The sequence below is a fragment of the Phaseolus vulgaris genome, chromosome 9, assembly GCF_000499845.2.
Source record: "Phaseolus vulgaris cultivar G19833 chromosome 9, P. vulgaris v2.0, whole genome shotgun sequence".
Lineage (NCBI taxonomy): Eukaryota > Viridiplantae > Streptophyta > Magnoliopsida > Fabales > Fabaceae > Phaseolus > Phaseolus vulgaris.
In genome coordinates this window covers 33,912,517-33,935,570 of record NC_023751.2, presented here as the reverse complement: position 1 = coordinate 33,935,570, position 23,054 = coordinate 33,912,517, and the positions used below count along the sequence as shown (strand labels likewise).

The window sequence follows — 23,054 nt, the reverse complement described above, 5'->3', positions numbered from 1 at the left end:
AAATCTAGCCAGAGTTAGTTTTTTTGAAAAACGAAATTTCGTTCAATTTTTTAACGTCAGTGCAGCAGAATAAAAACCGAGCAAATTCTGACCTCAAATTAAAATCATACTTGCTAGGCAATTAAACTTTTTTCTTTTGAAAATCATGCTGTCAAACAAAATGTAGTGAAATTTTATTTTGAAAAAAAAAACAAATTCTTTCTACCTCTCCACAGTTCTTTTTTTTTTTTTAATTCCAACCTTACCTTAATAATTATATGTTAAAAAAAAATCTTATTTTTTTATACTAGACTGTAAAATTCATAACATCCCTTAATATTAATTTAAAAAATAAAAAATAATTTATTTTTGAAATAATTGTATATAGGTATGATTTATATTAGATATTATTTATCTATATTGTCTAAACAAAGTTGCAAGTTAAGTTATTATTATGATCTTGGGTTCAAATTCTATTGAGATAAATTTTATTTTATTTTTTACACAAACAAATAAAGCTGTTACAAGAACAAAATTTTGTTAAAATCCAAACTCACTAATGTAAAATTATTGTTGTCGCATTAACTAAACCCTAAAAGGAGTTATAATAAGAAGTAAAAGCTGCTGGGGAATCCATTTTTTCTCTTTTTCATATTTTAACAGACAAATTACAGTTAGGGTTATGTAACGACTAGTAAACTAAAGATAAACCTAGTTAAAGAGATAAGTAACATTCAACCTTCACCATGATAATTGCACTATATAAAGAGAGATAAACTCTCCAAAACTCAGAACCAAATTGAAATTCTAGAAACATGGCTATGTCTCCTCAGAAAGCTTTTGTGTTGACTTGTTTTGTGAGCTTCTTGCTACACAGCATCAATGGCGTTGAAGTGAGTCATGATGGAAGAGCCATAAAAATTGATGGGAAAAGGAGGGTGCTAATATCTGGATCAATTCATTACCCTAGAAGCACACCAGGGGTTGTTGTTCAACACTTCAACACTGTTATTCTTAATTTTCATATCTGTGATTCTACAATGGCATTGTTGACATGAAGATGATGATTATTTGTTAACATTATGCATTTTAACTAGATGTGGCCTGATTTGATAAAGAAAGCAAAAGAAGGAGGGTTAGATGCTATTGAAACATATGTGTTCTGGAATGCACATGAAGGTGTTCGTGGTGAATATGATTTCAATGGCAGAAACGATCTCATTAGGTTTCTGAAGACCATTCAAGACGAAGGCCTTTATGCTGTTCTTCGTATTGGTCCCTATGTCTGTGCCGAATGGGATTATGGGTAATTCATTTGGTTTAACTTCATAATTACTTTAGTTACGTAATAACATTTTTAATTAATTATCAAATCTTCATTTACTTAGAGGGATTCCTGTGTGGGTTTACAATCTTCCTGGTGTCCAGATTCGGACGGCAAATCAAGTTTTCATGGTATTTTTTTTTTATAAAAATTTCTATGGTATATTTTGGGATTTTTTTTACAATTTATATATATATATATATATATATATATATATATATATTTATATTTATCTTACTTTTTTTAAAATTAATTTTGAATTGATAGAATGCAATGCAAAATTTCACTACTCTCATTGTGGACATGGTCAGAAAAGAGAAATTGTTTGCCTCTGAAGGAGGACCCATAATTATTTCTCAGGTACCTTATTCCTTAGTTTCTCTATCCTCTTACATTATACCATTATTCTTACATAATACATCATTATAATACATCATTATTGGACATGTATGTAAGAATATTGGTTATAACATGTTTTAACACCATTTAAAAAAAAAATACATTATTTTCTAAAAACTTAAATTTATTATATAAAATTTTATTATAAATATAAAAATAAAGAAAAAAATTTAAATCATGATAAAAAACATTTTTCTACTAAAAGACTAAAATATACTGCATATAAATCTTTATTATTAATTTATATAATTCATAATTATATAATATATAGATTCGTGTATTTATGTCTTATATTTAGAATGTCTTATATTTTAGAGTATTTTATATTTTAGAGATTATACATAATCGTCTGTCATTTTTGAAAAATTATTCTATTGAGGATGGTTAAGTATTATAATATATAAATAAATATAAGGATTTTTTTAAAATTAGTTTTATGGAATTAAAAGTTTGTTTTCTAAAAAAAATAATTAGGTTTATATGAAAATTTCAAATATAATTTTTTTGTGTTATGTTGAAAGTATGTATTTACTAATTGATTTTTGAATGATATGTAAAAAAGATTGAGAATGAATATGGGAATGTGATGTCAAGTTATGGGGATGCTGGAAAAGCTTATATAGATTGGTGTGCAAAGATGGCTGACTCCTTCAACATTGATGTTCCATGGATCATGTGCCAACAATCAGATGCCCCTCAACCAATGGTACATTTTCTTATTTATATGCTTCTTATATTTTTTTTTTTTACTTTTTTCTTGAAAGGTTGAAGCTAATAATTTTTTTTCTCTTCATATGATTGAATGTTAGATCAATACTTGCAATGGTTGGTATTGTCACGACTTCGAGCCCAATAACCCTAACAGCCCAAAGATGTGGACCGAAAATTGGGTTGGCTGGTAGGTTTAAACATACTAGATCAACATTTTGGGGTTATTTCTTCCTGTACCCCCAACAAATTCCTCCCTGTATTTATCAATTTTGAAAAAGACTGTTTTACCCCTTTTAAAAATGACTTTTAGATTTTTTTTTTCAGAGTGTTTTCTACTTTCCAAAAATTCATAAAATATATTTCTGGAACAGAATTTCTGAAACAAAATTTTATGCTCCTGAATTTCGGAATGATAAGAAATTAAATGGGGTATTTTGGTCTTTTTACCTAGTTAATGAGGTGCAAAGAGAAATTTTGACAGGTGCACAAAGAAAAACCCACATTTTGATATTCAAAAGGCTTGTTGTTAAATTTGTTTTGCGATTTTCAGGTTCAAGAACTGGGGTAGCAAAGATCCACATAGAACTGCTGAAGATGTTGCCTATTCTGTGGCTAGGTTTTTTCAATCAGGTGGCACATTCCAAAACTACTATATGGTAAATATATCCAACTTTAAATCATAAATCTTCAAAATCTCTTGTATTTATAGAGTTTTTTTGGGATAAAATATATTTTCACTACACAATCACAAATATTAAGATTATTTATATTTGGATTTTTCAGTTTTTATAGCTTAAAAAATACTTTTGCTATGTACAAGTTTTAATTGATTATTTTGTGATGTGAATTTTACTCCACTTCTAATTCATATAATAAATGTTACACTCATACAATAATCTCATACTCTCCTATATTAGGAATAATTGAGAATAAATTCTAATATTTTCTTCTGAAAATTATTTTCATGATTGAAAAGATAGTGACTCCCATGAAATAACTTGATTAGTACTTTAAATGACAAAGTAAAAAGAGATTTTGGACATGTATTTTTAACAATAAAATAAAAAGAATAAAAATACTGCACATGGTGTCACGTATAAATACATTATTAATTTATTTTATATTGAAATAATGAAAATGCAATGGTTATAAAGTAAAATGTAACATTATATAATAACATTTTTCAAATGTAAAATGTAACATTATATAATAACTTATTTTTTTTCTCTTCAGTATCACGGTGGAACTAACTTTGGCCGAACAGCTGGTGGTCCATACATTACTACCACATATGATTACGATGCTCCTCTTGATGAATTTGGTAATTGCATTTATTTTCATCTTGAGTTATCATTTTTGTCTTCCTTTTTTCACCAAACATCAAATTTCCATGAAGTAAATTTTTTCCTTTCTGTAATTTGCAGGAAACATAGCCCAACCAAAATGGGGTCACCTCAAAGAACTTCACAGGGTTCTGAAATCAATGGAGAATAGTCTAACTAATTATGGAAACGTATCTGAAGTTGATTTGGGCCACTCTGTTAAGGTAAATTAATACAAAAACACTGCACAAATTCCCTGACTATGATATTTTCTTTAGCACTTATTATGATACAAAATTTCACCTTGTAGGCTACTGTGTATGCCACAAATGATTCATCAAGCTGCTTCTTGACCAACACCAACACCACCACTGATGCTACAGTCACATTCAGAGGAAACAAATATAATATTCCTGCCTGGTCTGTTAGTCTTCTTCCTGATTGTCAAACTGAAGAGTATAACACAGCCAAGGTATCATAACCTTCTATTTTATTCTGATAATATTAACCAAATGCTAGCTTGTTCTGTTTCTTATGATAAATGACTGTGTTCTAAATTTGTGCATGCATTTTGTCATGATCAGGTGAATGTTCAAACCTCCCTCATGGTAAAGGGTAGAAACAAAGCAGAAGATGAGCCAACGGCTTTGAATTGGGTGTGGAGAGCTGAGAATATTGATGATGCTCTTCTTGGCAAAGGAAATTTCTCCGAAAAAAGACTTATTGATCAAAAAACAGTTGCTTCTGATACTAGTGATTATCTTTGGTACATGACAAGGTAATCATGCCATGCTCCTTAATTTTATGTCTTGTTTTGTTCCTCTGTTCAAAAGTTGCTAACAATTTTTCCTTTCAATGCTAGACTTGATATTGATCAAAATGATCCAATTTTGTCGGATAATATGTCTCTTAGCATCAATGGCAGTGGCCAAGTAATTCATGCATTCGTTAATGGAGAACATATTGGTAATATTATCTCCAACAACACTTTCAATATCGATTTTTGTTAACCATAGTTTTGTTAACATGGTTTCTATATTTTTGTTGATGGTTTTAGGCTCCCATTGGGCCACATATGGTATCCGCAACGATATATTTGAGCCTGAGATTAAGTTGAAGCCAGGAAAGAATATTGTGAGCTTGCTTAGTGTAACTGTTGGACTACAGGTATAGTGTTGTTAATCATTATAGACCATATGATTCAATCATGCATAAAATTTTAATGGTCAATGACAGAATGTATGGTAATGTGTGGAACAGAACTATGGACCAAACTATGATAAATGGCCCACTGGTCTGGTTGGACCCATTAGTGTAATCAGCAGAAAAGATGATGAAACCGTTGTTAAAGATCTCTCCTCAAACAAATGGTCTTACAAGGTTGGGTTGCATGGTTGGGACAACAAATTCTTCAGTGAAGACTCTTCTTATGCTTCTGATTCCAAATGGGAATCTGAGTACCTAACCACAAACAGAATGTTGACTTGGTACAAGGTAAGTTGTTTTCTTTTCTTCAATAGTATAAAATTGGCTCCCTCTTTGGTTAAACTGATAAAGTTTATGTTTTTGTTTGCAATTGTTAAGACCACTTTCAAAGCTCCTCTTGGATCAGAGGGTGTTGTTGTGGATTTGCAAGGAATGGGAAAAGGGTATGCTTGGGTGAATGGTCATAATCTTGGTCGCACATGGCCTAGTTATGAGGCAAGTGAAGATGGTTGTAGTGATGACCCTTGTGACTATCGTGGTGAATATGATGACAAAAAGTGTGTTAGCAATTGTGGCAAGCCTACACAGAGATGGTTGGTTATATATACCTACACTATACCCTTTCTCCAAAGTTAATAATTTTTTGTAACGTGTCTAACTGTTGATTCATTGTTTGGATTAATCTAGGTACCATGTTCCTCGATCCTTTATCCAAGATGGTCTAAACACAATGGTTTTGTTTGAGGAAATTGGTGGGAATCCATCACTGGTGAATTTCCAAACAGTTTCTGTTGGGTCTGCATGTGGAAACACTCATGAGAACAAGACTTTGGAATTGTCCTGCCATGGACATCCCATTTCTGATATAAAGTTTGCAAGTTTTGGCAACCCACAAGGTGAATGTGGAGCATTTAGCAAGGGAAGTTGCGAAAGCAAAAGTGATGCTTTGACCATAGTACAAAATGTAAGCTTCTGCATTCATTTTCATTTGTTTCTTCCTAATTATGATGTGCATGAAATGATGATGGATTAACTTGATTCGTTCTGGGATTTTTATAGGCATGTGTGGGCAAGGAATCATGCATCATTGATGTTTCAGAAAAAACATTCGGGCCAGCAAATTGTGGAGATATGGTGAAGAGACTTGCTGTGGAGGCAGTTTGTTAGGGCTTTTGTTTTGAACATCAGTGATTGAATATATATCACTAACTTAGTTTAGGTGTTTAGGTGCAATTTAGTTTATTTTCGCGTCTAAGTTCTTAATTATGTCTATATATAGTCTTTAAATTTGAAACTTTCGGGATTTGCTTAAGATTCATGAAGCCCATATACCTTTATAAAATTTAATCGTTTTAGTGTGTACTGTGATGGTTGGTTCTAAACTATTGTTAATGTTGATTTTGGCTTAATTTCAAGTCTCACATCGGTGGGTTCATTGTTTGGGAAGGAAGTTTGAGGGTTATAAATTAAACTCTCCTCCTTTACTGTTATATATTCTAATTTGTAATATTTTCTCTCATAATAATAAAAGTGAGTGGTTTTTGTTGTGCTCGGAGATTAGCCTAAACAGGCTGAACTCCGTTAACAATTTTCGGGTGTGTTTTTTCCTCTTTATCTCTTTTATTATTCCGCTCTGTTTATTCAATATTATTTGTCCGGTAGTTCTGTTAGGGTTTTGTTTTAGTGGGAAAATTACCAACAGTTAAGTGACTGATTTATCAAGAAAAAATAATAATGGTTAAGGCAAATTAGACATAAAAAAAAAGGTGATTAATTTTATTAGTTAATTTAATTGAGTGGTTACCTTTTAATGAAATATGTTAGGTTATTAAATTTTTAAGTTTTAGATAATCTAAAAGCTTTTGTCTTTTTAAAAAAATTGAGTAATATCAATAAAGTAATTAAATTACTTCATTTTAATTCCTATAAAATTAGTAGTTATCTTTAATTAATAATATAAGTTTAAATTTTGTTTTAGAATATTCATAGAATTAAATAGTTTAAGTGGGGATTTATTTTTACAGGACATTTTTTCTCCTCCTTAAGAATCCATGAATTGTTTTTGTCATTGTGTCCCATAAAACATTTAGTGCTTTAAGAACATGGGTGTTGACGATCAAATATGAACAGAAGGCAAAGAGGCCTCGAAGGAAATATCATCCTTTAAAGAAGTATTGGGCTCAAGTTTCCAGTGTTTTTCATTTAGAGACTAAACCATTAATCACCAAGCTTAGAAATTAAATAAAAAGACATAATAAAATGTAAGTCTTTTAAACATTGTAGAATATTCTAAAGGAAGCAAATAATACTTTAAAAACTCTAGAGGATTTATATTTAGACATTCAAAGAGGATATTAAGAGTCACATGAAGTGTTTTTACCTTTGACATATTATTTTGAAGGTCTTATATGTTTTTGTATCTACTTGCACATGTTACTTTCAAACACATGTGAAGGTTGTAACTATTTTACATGTTTTTTTATTAAATTTAGGGATACTCACGTGTTTTTCATGTGTGTCTCTCCACCTTTCAAGAGTCATCCATGCGATAAATAAGATTAATGAATTAATTTTGAATTAATCAAAGGATTAGTGAGACATAAACGTAACCATTAATTTAACTAGTCTTGTTTTTACATAGGGTGTCTTGTTTTTACATAAGGTGTCATCGTTACTTTTGTGTTCACTTTTTTTTCTTGTGTTCACATTGTTTTAAACCCGTTTTTATCTTTTCTTTGACCAAATCATATCACTATAAAAAGGGTATCAAGTCTCTCATGTATTCGTTCTCATATCCTTTGTCTTCAGTTTACTCTTTTGTTCATCTTTGTTCCCTTTTGTTCATCTTTGTTCTATTTTGTAATATGGTATCAGAGCTCTGATTAGAGCTCTGGTTGCTACATTTATCTATGGGTGAAGTTGTTGATCCCTCACAAGATCTTTGTTCACCTTACCATGTTAGTTCATCAGATAATTCATCCTTGAATAGAGTTTACTCTCTCATTACAAACAAGAGAGACAAGTTTTTTGTGATCAATCCAAGGCAATGATTGCTACTAGCAAAGGAGGTTATAATAACAATGTTACGACCTATGGCATGGGTGGTGGATATGGAAGAGGAAGCTATGGAGGAGGATATACTTCCAAAATTTGCAGTTATTGTGGAAAGACAGGGCATACCATTGATACATGCTATAAAAAGCATGGTTTTCCACCTCATTTCAAATTTAAAAATCAGAACCATCATCAGAGTCATGCAGCCTTTCACAATACAAATTTTAACAATAATGAGCAGAATCACGAAGGTTCAAAGTCAGAAGTGGAGTATCAACAAATTGGTTTTACTCTTGAGTAGTATCAAACATTGTTAGCTTTTTTACAACAGGTCAAATCCAGTGACAATGTTTCTAGTCAAGTCTCTGTTATTCCTTCCAACATGACAACACAAACTGGTAATAACTTTATTTCTTCTTTTAGTTCTTGGATTATTGATAGTGGTGCTACTGATCACATTTGTTCATCCTTAACTTACTTCACTTCGTATCATCAAATTGATCCTATTTATGTCAAATTACAAGGGCGTCGAGGTACCCCTTAACTTACTTCACTTATTTATGTCAAATTGATCCTTAACTTACTTCACTTATTTGTACCCCTTACTTCACCTCGAACACAGTTTGAGACAACAATAAAAATAATTAGAAGTGATAATGGAACTGAGTTTGTCATGACTAATTTTTTTGTCAGTAAAGGAATAATACATCAAACATCATGTGTCAATACTCCATAACAAAATAGTATAGTTGAAAGGAAACATGGTCATTTATTAGATGTAGCAAGAGCTCTTATGATACAATCTCATTTACCCAAAATTTATTGGTCATATTCTGTGATACATGCGGCGCATATTATAAACATGCTTCCCATACCTGTTTTAAACTATTCTTCTCCTCATCAAATGCTTTTCAAAACTGATGCAAATTTTAATGGATTAAAGGTGTTTGGTTCTTTATGTTATGCTAGCACTTTTTCAACAAATAGAAGAAAATTTGATCCAAGAGCATCAAAATGTGTTTTTATTGGTTTTCCAAGGGCGACAAAATGATATATTTTGTTGAATATTCAATCAAGAGAAATTTTTGTGTCTAGAGATGTTGTCTTTTATGAACATGTTTTTCCATACCAAAGGGTTCAAGATACTACTAATGAAACTAACAGTCCTGACATTGATGATCAAATTTTGTTTGCTGAAGATCAATCTGTCTTAAATCAGCCATCACAAGCCATTCTTGCACCTTGTGATAATGCACTTTATGATAATGTTGAAAATGACAATGATAATAATTGTGAGTCACAAATTGAGGTTTCAGAAGTAGATTGTTCCCATATAGACCAAAACCTCAATGAAAATCATGATATAGAACAAAGTTTTGAATCAGATCCATCTGTCCGAATGAGCACAAGAATAAAAAGACCACCTGAGTATTTAAAGGATTATCATTGTAATCTTAATGTTTCCAGTACATCTTCAAGAGTTAAATATCCTTTGAATTTTGTTTTATCTTATAGAAATTTATCACCTTCTTACAAATCTTTTGTTATGTCTCTTTCTTCACATGTTGAGCCAAACACTTATTCTGAAGATGTGAAACATGACTGTTGGAGAAAAGCTATACAATGTGATATATCTGCTTTAGAGTCTTGAGAGACTGCTCTTCTGCCTAAGAACAAAGCTGCCATAGGTTGCAAATGGGTATTCAAAATAAAATATACGGTTGATGGGACAATTGAAAGGTATAAAGCAAGGTTAGTGGCAAAGGGATATACACAAACAGAAGGCATTGACTACCTTGATACTTTCTCTCCAGTAGCAAAGATGACCACCATAAGGTTGTTTCTTTCTTTAGCTTCTATTTATAATTGGGAATTGAAACAATTAGACATAAACAATGCCCTTTTACATGGAGATTTGAAAGAAGATGTATACATGGTTGCTCCTCCTGGATTGACTTCTATTCCACCAGGAAAAGTTTGTAAACTAAAAAAGGCTTTATATGGCCTTAAGCAAGCCAGTAGATAATGGTTTGCCAAACTGTCATCATTTTTGTTTTCTATGGAATATACTCAATCTATGAATGATCATTCCTTGTTCATTAATTCTTCTAAAGGATTTTTACAGCATTATTGATATATGTGGATGATATAATATTGGCAGGAAATGATAAAGAAGAGATTGCTCGAATCAAACAAGCCTTGAATCAAACATTCAAGATTAAAGATCTTGGGAATTTAAGATATTTTCTTGGTTTAGAAGTAGCAAGAAGTAAGACAGGAATAATGGTAAATCAAAGGAAATATGCATTGGAATTATTAACAGATGCATGTCTTTTAGCCTACAAACCTGCACCCACTCCTATTGATAATCATGAGAAATTCTCTTCTACTGGAAGTGTTCCTTTCACAAATATTCAAGCCTACAGAAGATTGATTGGAAGGCTTATGTATCTCACTAATACCCGACCTGACATAACATTTTTTGTGCAACAACTTTCTCAGTTTCTTGCTAAGCCTACAATTGCTCACTATAATGCAGCGATTAGAATTCTCAGATATATCAAAGGGGCTCCAAGTCTTGGTCTATTTTTCTCTTCCACTACCTCTGTTCATCTCAAAGCCTTTTGTGATAGTGATTGGGGCACCTGCAGTGATTCAAGACAATCAATAACTGGTTTTAATGTGTATCTTGGGAATTCTCTCATATCTTGAAAATCAAATAAGCAAGGAACAATATCAAAGAGTTCTTGTGAAGCTGAATATAGGGCAATGACCACTATTACATGTGAAGTTCAATGGCTAACTTATCTTCTTCAATATTTCTAAATGCATTTTTGAGCAACCATCTCTTTTATACTGTGACAATGACTCAGCAAGATACATTGCAACAAATCCAGTGTTTCATGAGCGTGCAAAACATATAGAAATAGATTGTCACGTGGTCCAGGAAAAATTAAAGAAGGGTCTCATCCATTTGCTTCCCATTTCCACCACAGACAACTGACTGATATTTATACAAAAGCTTTAAGTCCTCAATCTTTTAAGAATATTTGTTCAAAGCTGGGTCTCATCAATATTTGCTCCCCAGCTTGTGGCGGGGTATTAAAGGATACGAATACCAGAGTTATAGAAGGATCCTAATATTAATTGGGTGTCTTTTTCTAATTATTCGTTGTTTCTCTTTATAGAAGAGAATAATTTGGTGTTTTTTCTAATTATCAGTTGTTTCTCTTTATAGAGATGAATAACCTTTATTTTGTCTTTGTGTGTTATGATTCTAGTATTTAATTATTAATTATTTCCCTCTTTAGTTAAACCTAGAATGAGTGTACTACTTGTATATATTTAGACCATTTGTTTTGATTTGAATAACAAGAAATAAGAGATATTCATTCTCATATCTTTTTGTCTTCAGTTTACTCTTTTGTTCTTGTTCATCTTTGATCCTTTTTGTTTATCACTGTTCTATTTTCTAATATGTAATTATCTTCAAATGTGGTGTGTTCTTACTCACTTTTTTCTTAATCCCTTTTTCTTTTTCCTTTGCAACTTATTTTATATTTTTCATTTGAATAGTTGAATGTTGTCACCATGGATTGCAACTTATTTTATACTTTTCATTTGAATAGTTGAATGTTGTCACCATGGATTGCAACTTCTTTTATACTTTTCATTTGAATAGTTGAATGTTGTCACCATGGATTGTGCTTTTACAAACCTTTCATGTTTTTCATGGATTTTTTACTTTTCAAACATTTTTTGAGTTGATAAAAATTCATTCTACTAAGGATTACATCAATAATGATAGTTATATTCATAATCATCATTGTTTATTTGTTATAATTTTAAAGATCAACTCAGTTTCAAACTATTAACAACTAAAAAAATTAGATTTTTTACAACATTTTAATTTTTTGATAAACATCTAAACTAAATTAGAAGTTATTTATTTTTTAACTTTTAAAATAATATGTATTTATAATATATGTTAAAGCTCTAAATTAGTCTCTCTTTTTTTTTATAAATTTTGTAGGGTGAGTTTGTCTTATAATTAGAATAAAAAAATACCCCCGTTTATTTCTTATAAATAAGATCAAAGGATTTATTTTTTATAAATAAAACTAAAGGAAATAAATTTTTTCAAGCGTTATTAATTAAATTCTCATAAAGTATTAAAATATTTTATTTATATAGATTTGTAAATATCTTCATATTTACCTACATAAATAGTTAAACTTATTGAAGAACGCATTTATTATGTCTTATTACAAGACTTATGCACAATAGGCCAAGAATAAGAATACTGAAAATTACATATTCCTTAAAATAAATTTAAAATCATATAAATAAGTCAAACATGACTTTTACAAAGTCTAAACTACCTATTTTTATTTGTCACGTGTCCTAAAAAGAAGTGAGCTCATTTTTCACAATTTATAATCTCTTCTACATTAAAAAAATGTAAGTCCGTTAACGTACTTATGTACGTAATTAAGTATACATTATACAGTGACTTGATATGAAAAAAAAAGTATTTAATTAGACTAGCATGCAAATTACTAAATTTCCAAAAAAGTTAGGTGAAACTTAAAAGAATATATGCAATGAATAATAGACAGATTTGGACTTTGAATTCTCTTAAAAAAAATACTTATTTAAGTAAAATAATCTTCAGTCCAATCTATTTACACTTTTACCCCACTTCCACATAAATCAAAATCATAGTTTAAGAATATGAGGCAAATTTTATTTGGCTTCAAGAAGAAGGGAACTCATGCAAACAATTCCAAGGATTTATCTCATTTATCTTCAAAATTATAGCATCAATTTACTTGAACTATTCAAATTTGAATTCCTTAATCAATTGAATCGAAAATATTTTATTGAAATTTGAATTTCTTGATAATTATATCCAACTATAAAAATTATAGTAAAATGCATACATAGGTGTTTGAGGAAAACATGGTACATGACTAAAAGACAAAGTTGTTGAAGTTGGCAGAAAGGTATATTGTCCTTGGATGGGGAACAAGGTGCATCCCCAAATTGGTTTTATAGTAATATGGTAGAAAGGAAAATATATAATTTTGGGAGCACCCATGGACAAAATATTGATATATACATCATTCTTGTTTCCAACCACTCCCTTGTTTAAGTTATGAAGACTCTTTACTTTATTTGCTCCTCTATTTTAAAATTTATTTAATTATAATTTTTTTTTATTTGGCATCAAAGAAAAAAAAAAGTGTGTTTTTTTAACATTATATTCTTAATAATAGCATTTTTTTTTAATCTTATTTCTGTAAAAAAAAATCATTTAATAAATATTTAAATGAGTATAACTTCTTGTTTTGTTTATTGAAAGAAGACAAAAGGATAATAATTATGATATTAGTTACTTGTTGAACGAAGACAAAATATTTTACTTGATATTTTTAATAAACATATTATGATTTATTACTTTTCACAAAATAGTCTAAGTGTCATATATCCATTTAAGTAATAATGCTCAACTAGCACATTAAAATATTCTTAAATTTGTTGTGTCTCATCATTTAAACACCCGTAACCACATATTTAAGTAATAATATTCAATGAACAACACTTAAGATATTAACTTTGTTGTGGGCAATTATTTAAGCACATATTGATACTCACTTAAGGAGTTACTTTAACATTGCTTAAGGGGAAGTTTACACTTGCTTAACTTGGTAACCCTTTATCCAATGTGTTCTTGCATAAGTGAGCATGATTAAACAAGTATTTTCACGTTTAAGTGTTTTTTTTCAAAGTTTCAAAGTGGCAATATCTTTATCTTGAGTGAATAACTATTTCATAATCACTTAAAGCAAAAATTAACACACTTAAATATTTTTTTTGTGACACTTTCATTATGACATTTGAGTGTGTTATAAAAAAATGGTCACTCGTTCCATATTTATACATTGTGTGACAATGTTTGCGACACATATTTTTTAATGAAGAACATTTGGCGTTACATAATTGTGTTACTTACACAATTTTGCAACGAATTCTATAATAGAGATTTTAAAAACAACATACCAATATTTACAAAACAAAGATCACCACAAAATTTAAATTTTCGTCACAAAAATTATTACTTTTTGTAATAATTTCTTTGTTTTACAACATTTCATGAAAAATAAATATAATTTTTATAGTGATTCGAGTTGTTAAGATTTACACAAACTAATCTCAAATAGTTTAAGAGTACTAACCGACAATCTATACATTATAGAATTTTGATAAAAAAACAAATAGAGGTTAATATTTTAGTGAATATTTCTCAGCTTTATTATTATTATATTAAATAAATTTGTATATATATATATACTACATATGTAATATAATTTTATTCTTCTTTATTTATTTGTAATAAATAAGAAGTTATTAATTTTGATTGTTTAACATTATTTTAATTGCAATAAATCTTTGTTCTTCCAAGAAAAAAAATTAAGATGAGAATATTATAATTATCTTAGTTAAATATTTTTAAACACTAGTTTGAAAGTTGTTTTTTAGTAAGTTATTATATATATGGGTTGAAATAAATTTGTTATGAAATTAAAAGTGATAAGAAATATTATATTGATTACACAAATAAATGGTATAAAATATGAACTCAAGCATATATTATATTAGTTGTTTATGTTAAACGGTGTAATATGTAATGTGTGATATATATTACACCGGTCGTGCAAATTAATCATTGTAATATGTTCTTTAAATTGGCTTATGCCTTTACTTTCACTCTCACATTCTTATATGTCATTTTTTCTTATTCTTTTATTTACCTTGTATTCATATTTATGGTTGTAAATCCACACATTTATATCATTTCATTTTTCATCGTTGTTAGCTTCAATCTTTGTTTTTTCTTTATCACCACAACACAACAAGTTTCCACTATAGCAATACATCAAATTGTGTCGTTGCCTCCACAACTCCTCTAAAAACTTCTTTTCTATGATGCATATATAGTGTTCGTGCTCATCAAATTGTGTCATCAGTGTTGCAATAAATTTTCTCTATCGTGTGCTACTACTTAACCACCTTCTTTCTCTAGATCGTGTTTTTTCACTGTAGTTATTCACGATGTCGTTGTGAAGTAAATTGCCTCGTCATATTCCAAATCAATAATTTTTGTGGTATTATTTTTCAAAAAAATTTACTTGGATATTAAGAATTATTACATTGATTGTTGTCTATAATTGTCTTTCCAACATTTTTTTCTTACTTTTGTCAAATTGTACCAATGATCTGTTGTAAAATTATATATATTGCAAAATGAAAAAAAATATATAGTAAGTGCAGAAACGAAAAGTAGAGGATGCGCAGAAAACCTAGTCGTCGTTACAGAAAAATTGGAGGCAGTGGAAGATAGGTTGTGAAAGTGGTTGCAGAAATGCAACAGCTTTTCAAAAAAAAATCAGCAAAATCTTCACTGTTGCAAGTTATGGTCTCTCCTTAACTGGGTCTTTCACACAAGCGTCCCTCTTTTTCCAAATGTTGGTCTTTTAGAAGATTGAAGCACGTTACTCCAATTGACAAACTGAAATTGGTTGGTTCATCTCCCTGTATAAAGAGAGCTCCATCCACTTCAGAATCACAACTCTCACTCACCTTCTTCATCTTCTTCACCCACCACCGGGAAACCCTTCTTCTTCCTATCACCTTTTTCTCTTTCTCTCTCATCATTTAATTTTTTATTTTATTATAATATTTTTGGGTTTATTGGGTTCTTACTCTATTAAGAGTAACTTGCTAGTTTTGATCCTCATAAGTTTTCAGAAAGTTTTTGTTGTATCCTGGGGGACTTGCCCAATACACTGCGGATAAGTCCTTACGGACATGATTACTCGCACATTGAGAAATCAATTTTATTTGTGTTTTGAAGCCTCATTTACTATCATCAACATTCATAATTATTATACTATTTACGTATATTATATCAATTTTTAATCGATCTAAAATGTATCTCACTTTTTATATTAGTGGGATCAGTATCAATGCTATTTTAATGAAATTGTTGGGTTATGGGCTTGGGCCGACCCTTGACGATTAAGGAAGGACGCCGATCTAATTATCGTGGGTGTAGCCCAACCTGGTAATCGAGTACACCTTTAAGCTTGTAGTAGCCTTATTTGCCCGTGCATAAGGCTGGGGGCATGTTGGGTTATGAGCCTTGGGACGACCTTTGGTAATTTAGATAGGAGGTCAATGTAAGTGAATAATGTAAAGGAAATAGCATAGGACGGGGATTTGGATTAATTAGCATTAACCAGACAATAAAGAGAGAATCATAACGGTAGACACAGGGTTAAGACTGACTCCATATATACTAGATAAAACCTCACAGATAGATAGACATATCACAAATTAAGTTAAGAACACACTTGTTCTTGACTACCTTGAATGTTCTGGGTTTAGGTCGCCTATTGGCCTGTCTAAAACATTTTTGGGAGGCTTGTTCCGGTATGTCAATATAGTCTCACATCACTCAGGAGTCGAGGCCAAGGGCAGTTTATATACTCCCTCCTCCCTCAACCCACCGATGCGCCTTTTAATGACAAAACCGTGACGGAACACCAACCTTCAAAGCAGACAATACCTCGAATGCGGTAATTGACCCTAGCAATATTGTCCAACGAACTTGATGTCAGAACAAAAATCTATATCATGCTATAAAGAATGTAAGTTGAACATAACTAATATTAAAAATATTAAAAGTTATTTTTCTGTCAATAATTTATTTTCATATTTTACCTGCATGTTCGTAAACCAAGAATTAGATAAAAATAAAATAGGTCGTAAATTTTACGGAGGTCTACGCCACCACCCATTATTATCTTAGAAGAATCAAATATCACTCTTTTAAAATAAACCAATGAAATGAAAAACAATAAAGAAAGTTCCTCTGTCTCCTTTCCATTTTTTTCTTCTATTTAATAAACAAACGAGTGACCCCACGACATTCCCCAATGCCATGTTTAACATGTTTTGTTCAGATATATAAGTGAAGGGTAGATCTCCCTCTCTCTTATCACAATCAACAAATAAGTTAAAACTGAAAAGTTCAGTGCCATTTAGAGTTGCTTAAAAAAGTGAAATATAAGTGGTGTGAGTGAGACTCACATTTTTTCCACTTAAAGAATTATTGTTTTTAAGTTATAAAAAATAAATAATTTATTTTATAAAAGGCCTCTCTCACACGTAACTGTCTCTTCTCGAAGAACAAGTTGCTTTATAAAAGCCCCCCCGCGTGTGGATCAATCGAAAACGTTTAAACCCTTTTCTTTTATAGCGCGTACATTAAATTTTTATTTATTTATTTATTTAATAATTTTCCAAACTCAGATAGTACACAATTTTTGAGTTTTCTTTATCTTTCATCATAACATGTCATGTTCCCTCTACTTATCCACTTCCAATCTTTATCACAAACTGCTTATGACAAAACACTGCATTTCAAAACATTATGAATATATGCTTTATTTAATTTTTTTCACTTTCATATTGTTTTTATTTTATGTTATTATTAACTTATTCTTTCTATATACAGACCTTCAATATTCAAATATTAATTACCACTAGAATTTATTCTCTAATAATTCAAATCTAAAAAAAAAAAATCTTCATTTTCATACTTGGAGTAACAACTCTTCATATTACGATAAAAACACTATTAACTACTCATAATTAATATAATGGGTCAAACCATACCACCTTATCATACACAAAAGGGATTATGTCTAGACCAAAAAAATACATTATGAGCAGACAACTTTACAATTAATTGATGACAAGTAGATGAATTATGTTTTCATCTAAAAAATTTCGAAACCTCTAAATAAACCATTTTCATCATTAACTACCAACAAATAGGGCTTGGCCTAACAAAAATTGACCAACCCAAACCCGATCCGGTTGAGTCCGGATTTGGATATAATAAAATTATCCAAACCCTGACCCTCTTAGAAATTCCATAAGAAGGAGTCCTGAATTATCATCCCATCCACGTTTTCTTCTCCGTAATCGAAACTTGGAAGCTCCGGCATGAAGAAATCGCGGCTGAAATCGTCGAAACTTGGAAAATCAGAGAACTCGGGGACGAAACTGCTCGACCCAAACTCCGAAAACGGGTCGGGAAATGACCCGGTTTGGAATATGGCGTCGTTCTGAACCGACACGTCGGAGAGAGGAGGAGACGACGACTCCAACCTCAACGACGCCGTTTCCTCGTCCGAAGCTAAAGACTCCATTGGTTGCTGACCCGAACAATCTGTCTGGGGCTCCGAATTGGCGAAACGGGCCGCAGCGATCTGAATCTGAGAGGGGGTCATGGTCCTCCCGCCGGCAATGTTGGGGGGGTCACTCGGGAAGTTAAATTTGGCGCCGCTGCCACGTAAACAGAACATGGCCGCATCGAACGCGCGCGCCGCCTTCTCGGCGCTGTCGTAGGAACCCAACCAAATCCTTTGACGGCTGTTGGGCAGCCTAATTTCCGAAACGTATTTTCCCCACTTCCTCTTCCGTACTCCTCTGTACGATGTACTGCTTCGCTCCTCCGCAGACTTTTCCACGCCACCAGGCTTCACCATTTTCCTACACCCACTCTTTTTATAGCTAAACAAAAATGTTTTACTCTGATGATTTTTGTTGCTCCTTCTATTGTTGTTGCGATTTTAGAATTGGAAGCTATGTCTTTGGTTTGTGTTGAGAATCTATGTCGTTTGCGTTTTCCGAGGGAGAGTTTGTTGCGGCTCTTTATATATGTGGTGAAGCGAGTGAATATGTTTGACTCACAGTGATGTAAGACTTCAAACGCGCGGAGAGTGCATGATCTTGTAGACGTGGACAAGTGTGACGATAGCAGTGATGATTTGTTTCTACGCGTAGAGATGACCGTCCCTGTATAGTAAACAAACGTGGGCCACCACCACGTGTGTTTTTGTTCCACGTGAATTTAGAACCATAGTGTTTCTGTGTTATGTTATGTTAAAAATATATAATAGTGCCCACCATAACATAATCTCACTTTTCACTTCATTAGCTTTAATAAACTACGCACTTGCACCTAGATTACCAGCAGCATGCTGAATTTAATAATACTGTGTTTTGGATTGGGATGTTGAAGTTGCACCTCCGAATGATTCTACGAGTGAAACTTCCATTTGCTTTGCATTTTTAACAAGTCAAAGTTAACAGTGAATCCATTCAAAATAATAATAATATTTGACTATGTGGAAAAAAAACACCCGCACCTATTAAAAATTATTTTACTTATTATTATCTCCTAACAATAACAATACGGATTAAGAAATTAATATATAATATAATAAAGATGGAATAGTAACATATTAATAATATGGTACACAAATATTGTTGTTATTTCTTAATGAAGAATCGACAAGTCAACCATTTGATAAAGTAATAACACACTTAAGGTCTCATAGGTTTTAGACTAGGAGATGCAACAAATGTTGCAAGATATAATTATGGAGATCAAGGAAACTTCAAGTGGATTAGATGTTGTATCAAAATGACTTATTTTAAAAGATAATATGAAGATCTTAATTTTTTTTTTTCTTTTCAGTTAGTTTCAGAATATCTCTACAATACCTTCATAATGGAGTCTATATTTATAGACTACAATATAATTAGATTAATCCTCATCTTATTTTTTATGTAATTGATTTTTTATTTCGAAATAATAGATTTATATATATTCTTTAATTCAAATTTAATATTTATGAAATTTTTAATAAGTGGGTTTTAATTTTAAGTTTTAACTAAATTTTAAAAAATTATTTATAAAATAACATTTGTATTTTTTTATATATTATATAAAGAAAGAATTTATGTTAGATTTCCAACATAATTCAAAGATAAGAAGTAATATTTATAATACTAAAATATTTATATATATGCATATAAATTTTATTAATTATACTTAGATTCATTTAATTTGTTATATATATTTACACCTTAATAAGATATGCGACATATAATATATCGAGTAAAATAGTTTTGGCAATATATAATTATTTTGTTTTTAATTAGTTTGTCATCCCTGACACGAGGCTTTTAATCAAACAAGGATAACTACCTTCAAAGCGGACATTTTGAGAGTGGTCGCTGTTAACCAAATGCACATTAAATACACCGGATTTCCAGATGAGTTTCTTTATAAAAATTAAGAATAAAATTAATTTAAAAAGTTGTTTGAATTTTATATTTAAATTAATTTTAATATTTTAAATAAATATATTTTTTTCATATTTTATCATTTGAATTTTTCTGGAAACCTTGTGTACGTGTATGTCCATGATACTCCTTGTCCCAAACGAAGGTCAAAATTTAGGACTTACGTTTTCCTTGTCAAGGGGTACCCTTCTTTTTGGTTTTCTCATTTTATTGTTTGGTGAAGTGTATGTATCATAATCATTATTAACAATACTAATTATTTTGTATGTACATATATAGCGTGCATGTTATTTATTGTAAGGATGTGACCCCTGGAGAGAGAATTGACTTTAAGGATAAATTGCAATAACAAATAAAAAAAATTATAACAAAATGAAGGTTTTTTAAACAAAAGATGAAGTTATGCATATACATTTACAAAATTGTATTAAACTTTATTAAATGTCAAATCTCTGTGTGGGGGAGGAGTCTCAATGTCTTCTGTGAAATTAAATGAATAGTTCAATCATTCTCCTGTAATATTAAGATGAATAAGTTACTGCACAGTGGTACGTAGCAGTAGCAGTTATGGTGCCACCAATTTTTTTAATGAATTGTGCAATTTGATTTAAAGAAATTATTAACCAAAGAGAAGATATTTTCCAGAATTATCAATATTTTTTTAATGCAAAATTATTTATAAAGTTTGGAATTTATATTTCAAATGTGATCATAACATTGTTTTGAAATTTTTTATCAATTTTACTGTCCAAATTTAAGTAATAAGCAGAACTTTATTTTGAAGATTTTGGTTCCAAATTATAAACCTTCCAATATTTTATGTGAAGCTCTTATCAATTTTTTTGATAAAAAAATCACACCAATTAGTTTTTTATCAGCAAATTACACCAATTAGTAATTACATACACAATGAATTGAGTTATTCCCAGTGATGAAAAATAAAAAGTAATGGGAATGTTTCATATAAGAAAGAATAAGACAGAAAATCGACAAGAGTATGACAGGGAGAAGCAGATTGGTCCACGTATCATCTAATCTTTTTTTCTTTCCCGCACATTGCATATAAAACAATTTAATTTGTTGTATAGATAAAGGAATGCAAATAAAATTAATATTATGATTCAACGATAATATAAATTAAAATTCTTTGGTACAATATAATTTTACTTTGACACAATTTATATAAAAAAAAAGAATTTTTTTGAATTATCGTGATTATTACTTAAGTTTATTATATATATATATATATATTGATTAAAAAATAGTATTAGATTATTCTTTTATAAATTATGATTTTGATTTGATTTAATGCATGTTTAAGATATAACTTTAAAATAAAAACAGTATTTTAAAAATAATTGTAGAAATAATAATAGTTAGAATAATAATTATATTGATAATAATATTGATACGCATAATAATACATAATTATTGTTTTTTCTTCTCAATATACAAGATTGTTAGACAGTTATCGATTCTTCATTATTAGCTTTGGAAGCTCTGATAAACAACCATTCCATCAAAAGCAGTGACATCCAAATTTTAGAAAATGACACAATGATTTTTTTTAATTTTATTTTAATATTATTTTAATTATAATCTTATGCTCCATATTTAATGAAATTTTCCAACCTTATTCGCAGTAGGCAACAACAATAATAACTGGAAAACTTTGACCCTTTAAATACTTAAATTTAAAGATTTTTAATTATTTTTTTATTAAAATAATTTATTTTGTTAAACGTTTAAAAATTTATATTTTTAATTTAATTTATATTATTTAATTTTATATATCATTATTGTTTATGTGTCTTTACATGAATAATAAATTAAATTTTAAGTTCCTCATAAATTAAAATATTTTTAATTAAATTAAAAAAAAATTAAAGTCTTAATAAAACAAAAATATTTAATAATAATTAAATTAAAAAAAATTAAGATTTGATTAATTCTATTATTATAATATCTTTGTAGTGAAACAGGCAGTGATTTATATAAATCTAAACTTCATTGAAATAAAAGAGTGTAGAATTCAAAAAAAAGTCTCAATTTGGTTACTCTGTTCTATGGTGTGAACTTGAAAATAATTGAAAAGGTAACCATAATTGACCCAACATCGAAGACATCCTCAATTTGGTCACGAAAGAGTGTTCACATTATCTAACAACTTATATCGCGTGGCCTTTGAATGGAATACTTGTTTCATCAACCTCAGCTATGTGTCAAAATTTATAACATATACTATATATAGTAACCAAAATAAAGGCTAAATTATTTAACACTTTCTTAATAATAAATCAAATATATGTGTTTCACAGTTTCTTTTTTAGTTTTATACTCTTAAGAACAATTTGGGTCAAGTTATTTTCATATAAAATTACTTAAAAAACTAAGTAGTTTACACTTATTGTGCTGAAATAATTAAAAAAAAGTTTTTAAAAAATTATCTAAAACAACATAATATTTATGTGTCTATCAAAAACAACTATCCACCAAATATTAACCTATATAAAACAATTTAAGAAAGATTTTTTTTGTCTAACTTCCCCACTTTCTTTCTGTCTGCACCTCTTTATGTGTATTTAATGCTTTTCTTTATTGTCCAAACATTTTTTGTTGTTGTGTTTTTTTTTCAAGATCTTTCTGCTTATTGCTGAATCCAAATATAGTAAAAAGACTAGCGAAGATGATTATTGTTGAATGCAAATATAGTAAAAACACGAGCAAAGATAATTATATATATATACATTTCAAATTTCCTTATTTTATGTATTTTGACATATATAAGCAAACAAAAAGATAATACAATATGTTAGGTAAAATTTGCTACT

The 23,054-nt window shown here is 29.8% G+C and overlaps 2 protein-coding genes across 2 annotated transcripts; one reads left to right on the top strand and one right to left on the bottom strand.

Annotated features, from left to right (window-relative positions):
- The first annotated feature begins 2,324 nt into the window (after positions 1-2,324).
- On the top strand, positions 2,325-6,184 carry LOC137821371 (beta-galactosidase 7-like). The gene is made up of 13 exons (XM_068625926.1): positions 2,325-2,408; positions 2,512-2,600; positions 2,964-3,069; positions 3,647-3,734; positions 3,838-3,959; positions 4,046-4,207; positions 4,320-4,513; positions 4,598-4,701; positions 4,793-4,902; positions 4,996-5,229; positions 5,320-5,534; positions 5,629-5,905; positions 6,001-6,184. The coding sequence occupies exons 1-13, from the start codon at positions 2,340-2,342 to the stop codon at positions 6,106-6,108; spliced, it is 1,878 nt and encodes a 625-aa protein (XP_068482027.1). The 5' UTR covers positions 2,325-2,339; the 3' UTR covers positions 6,109-6,184.
- An 11,578-nt stretch (positions 6,185-17,762) lies between these two features.
- Positions 17,763-19,025, bottom strand: LOC137821989 (ethylene-responsive transcription factor ERF017). Its single transcript, XM_068626829.1, has one exon. The coding sequence runs from the start codon at positions 18,615-18,617 to the stop codon at positions 17,991-17,993; it is 627 nt and encodes a 208-aa protein (XP_068482930.1). The 5' UTR covers positions 18,618-19,025; the 3' UTR covers positions 17,763-17,990.
- Between the last annotated feature and the right edge of the window lie 4,029 nt (positions 19,026-23,054).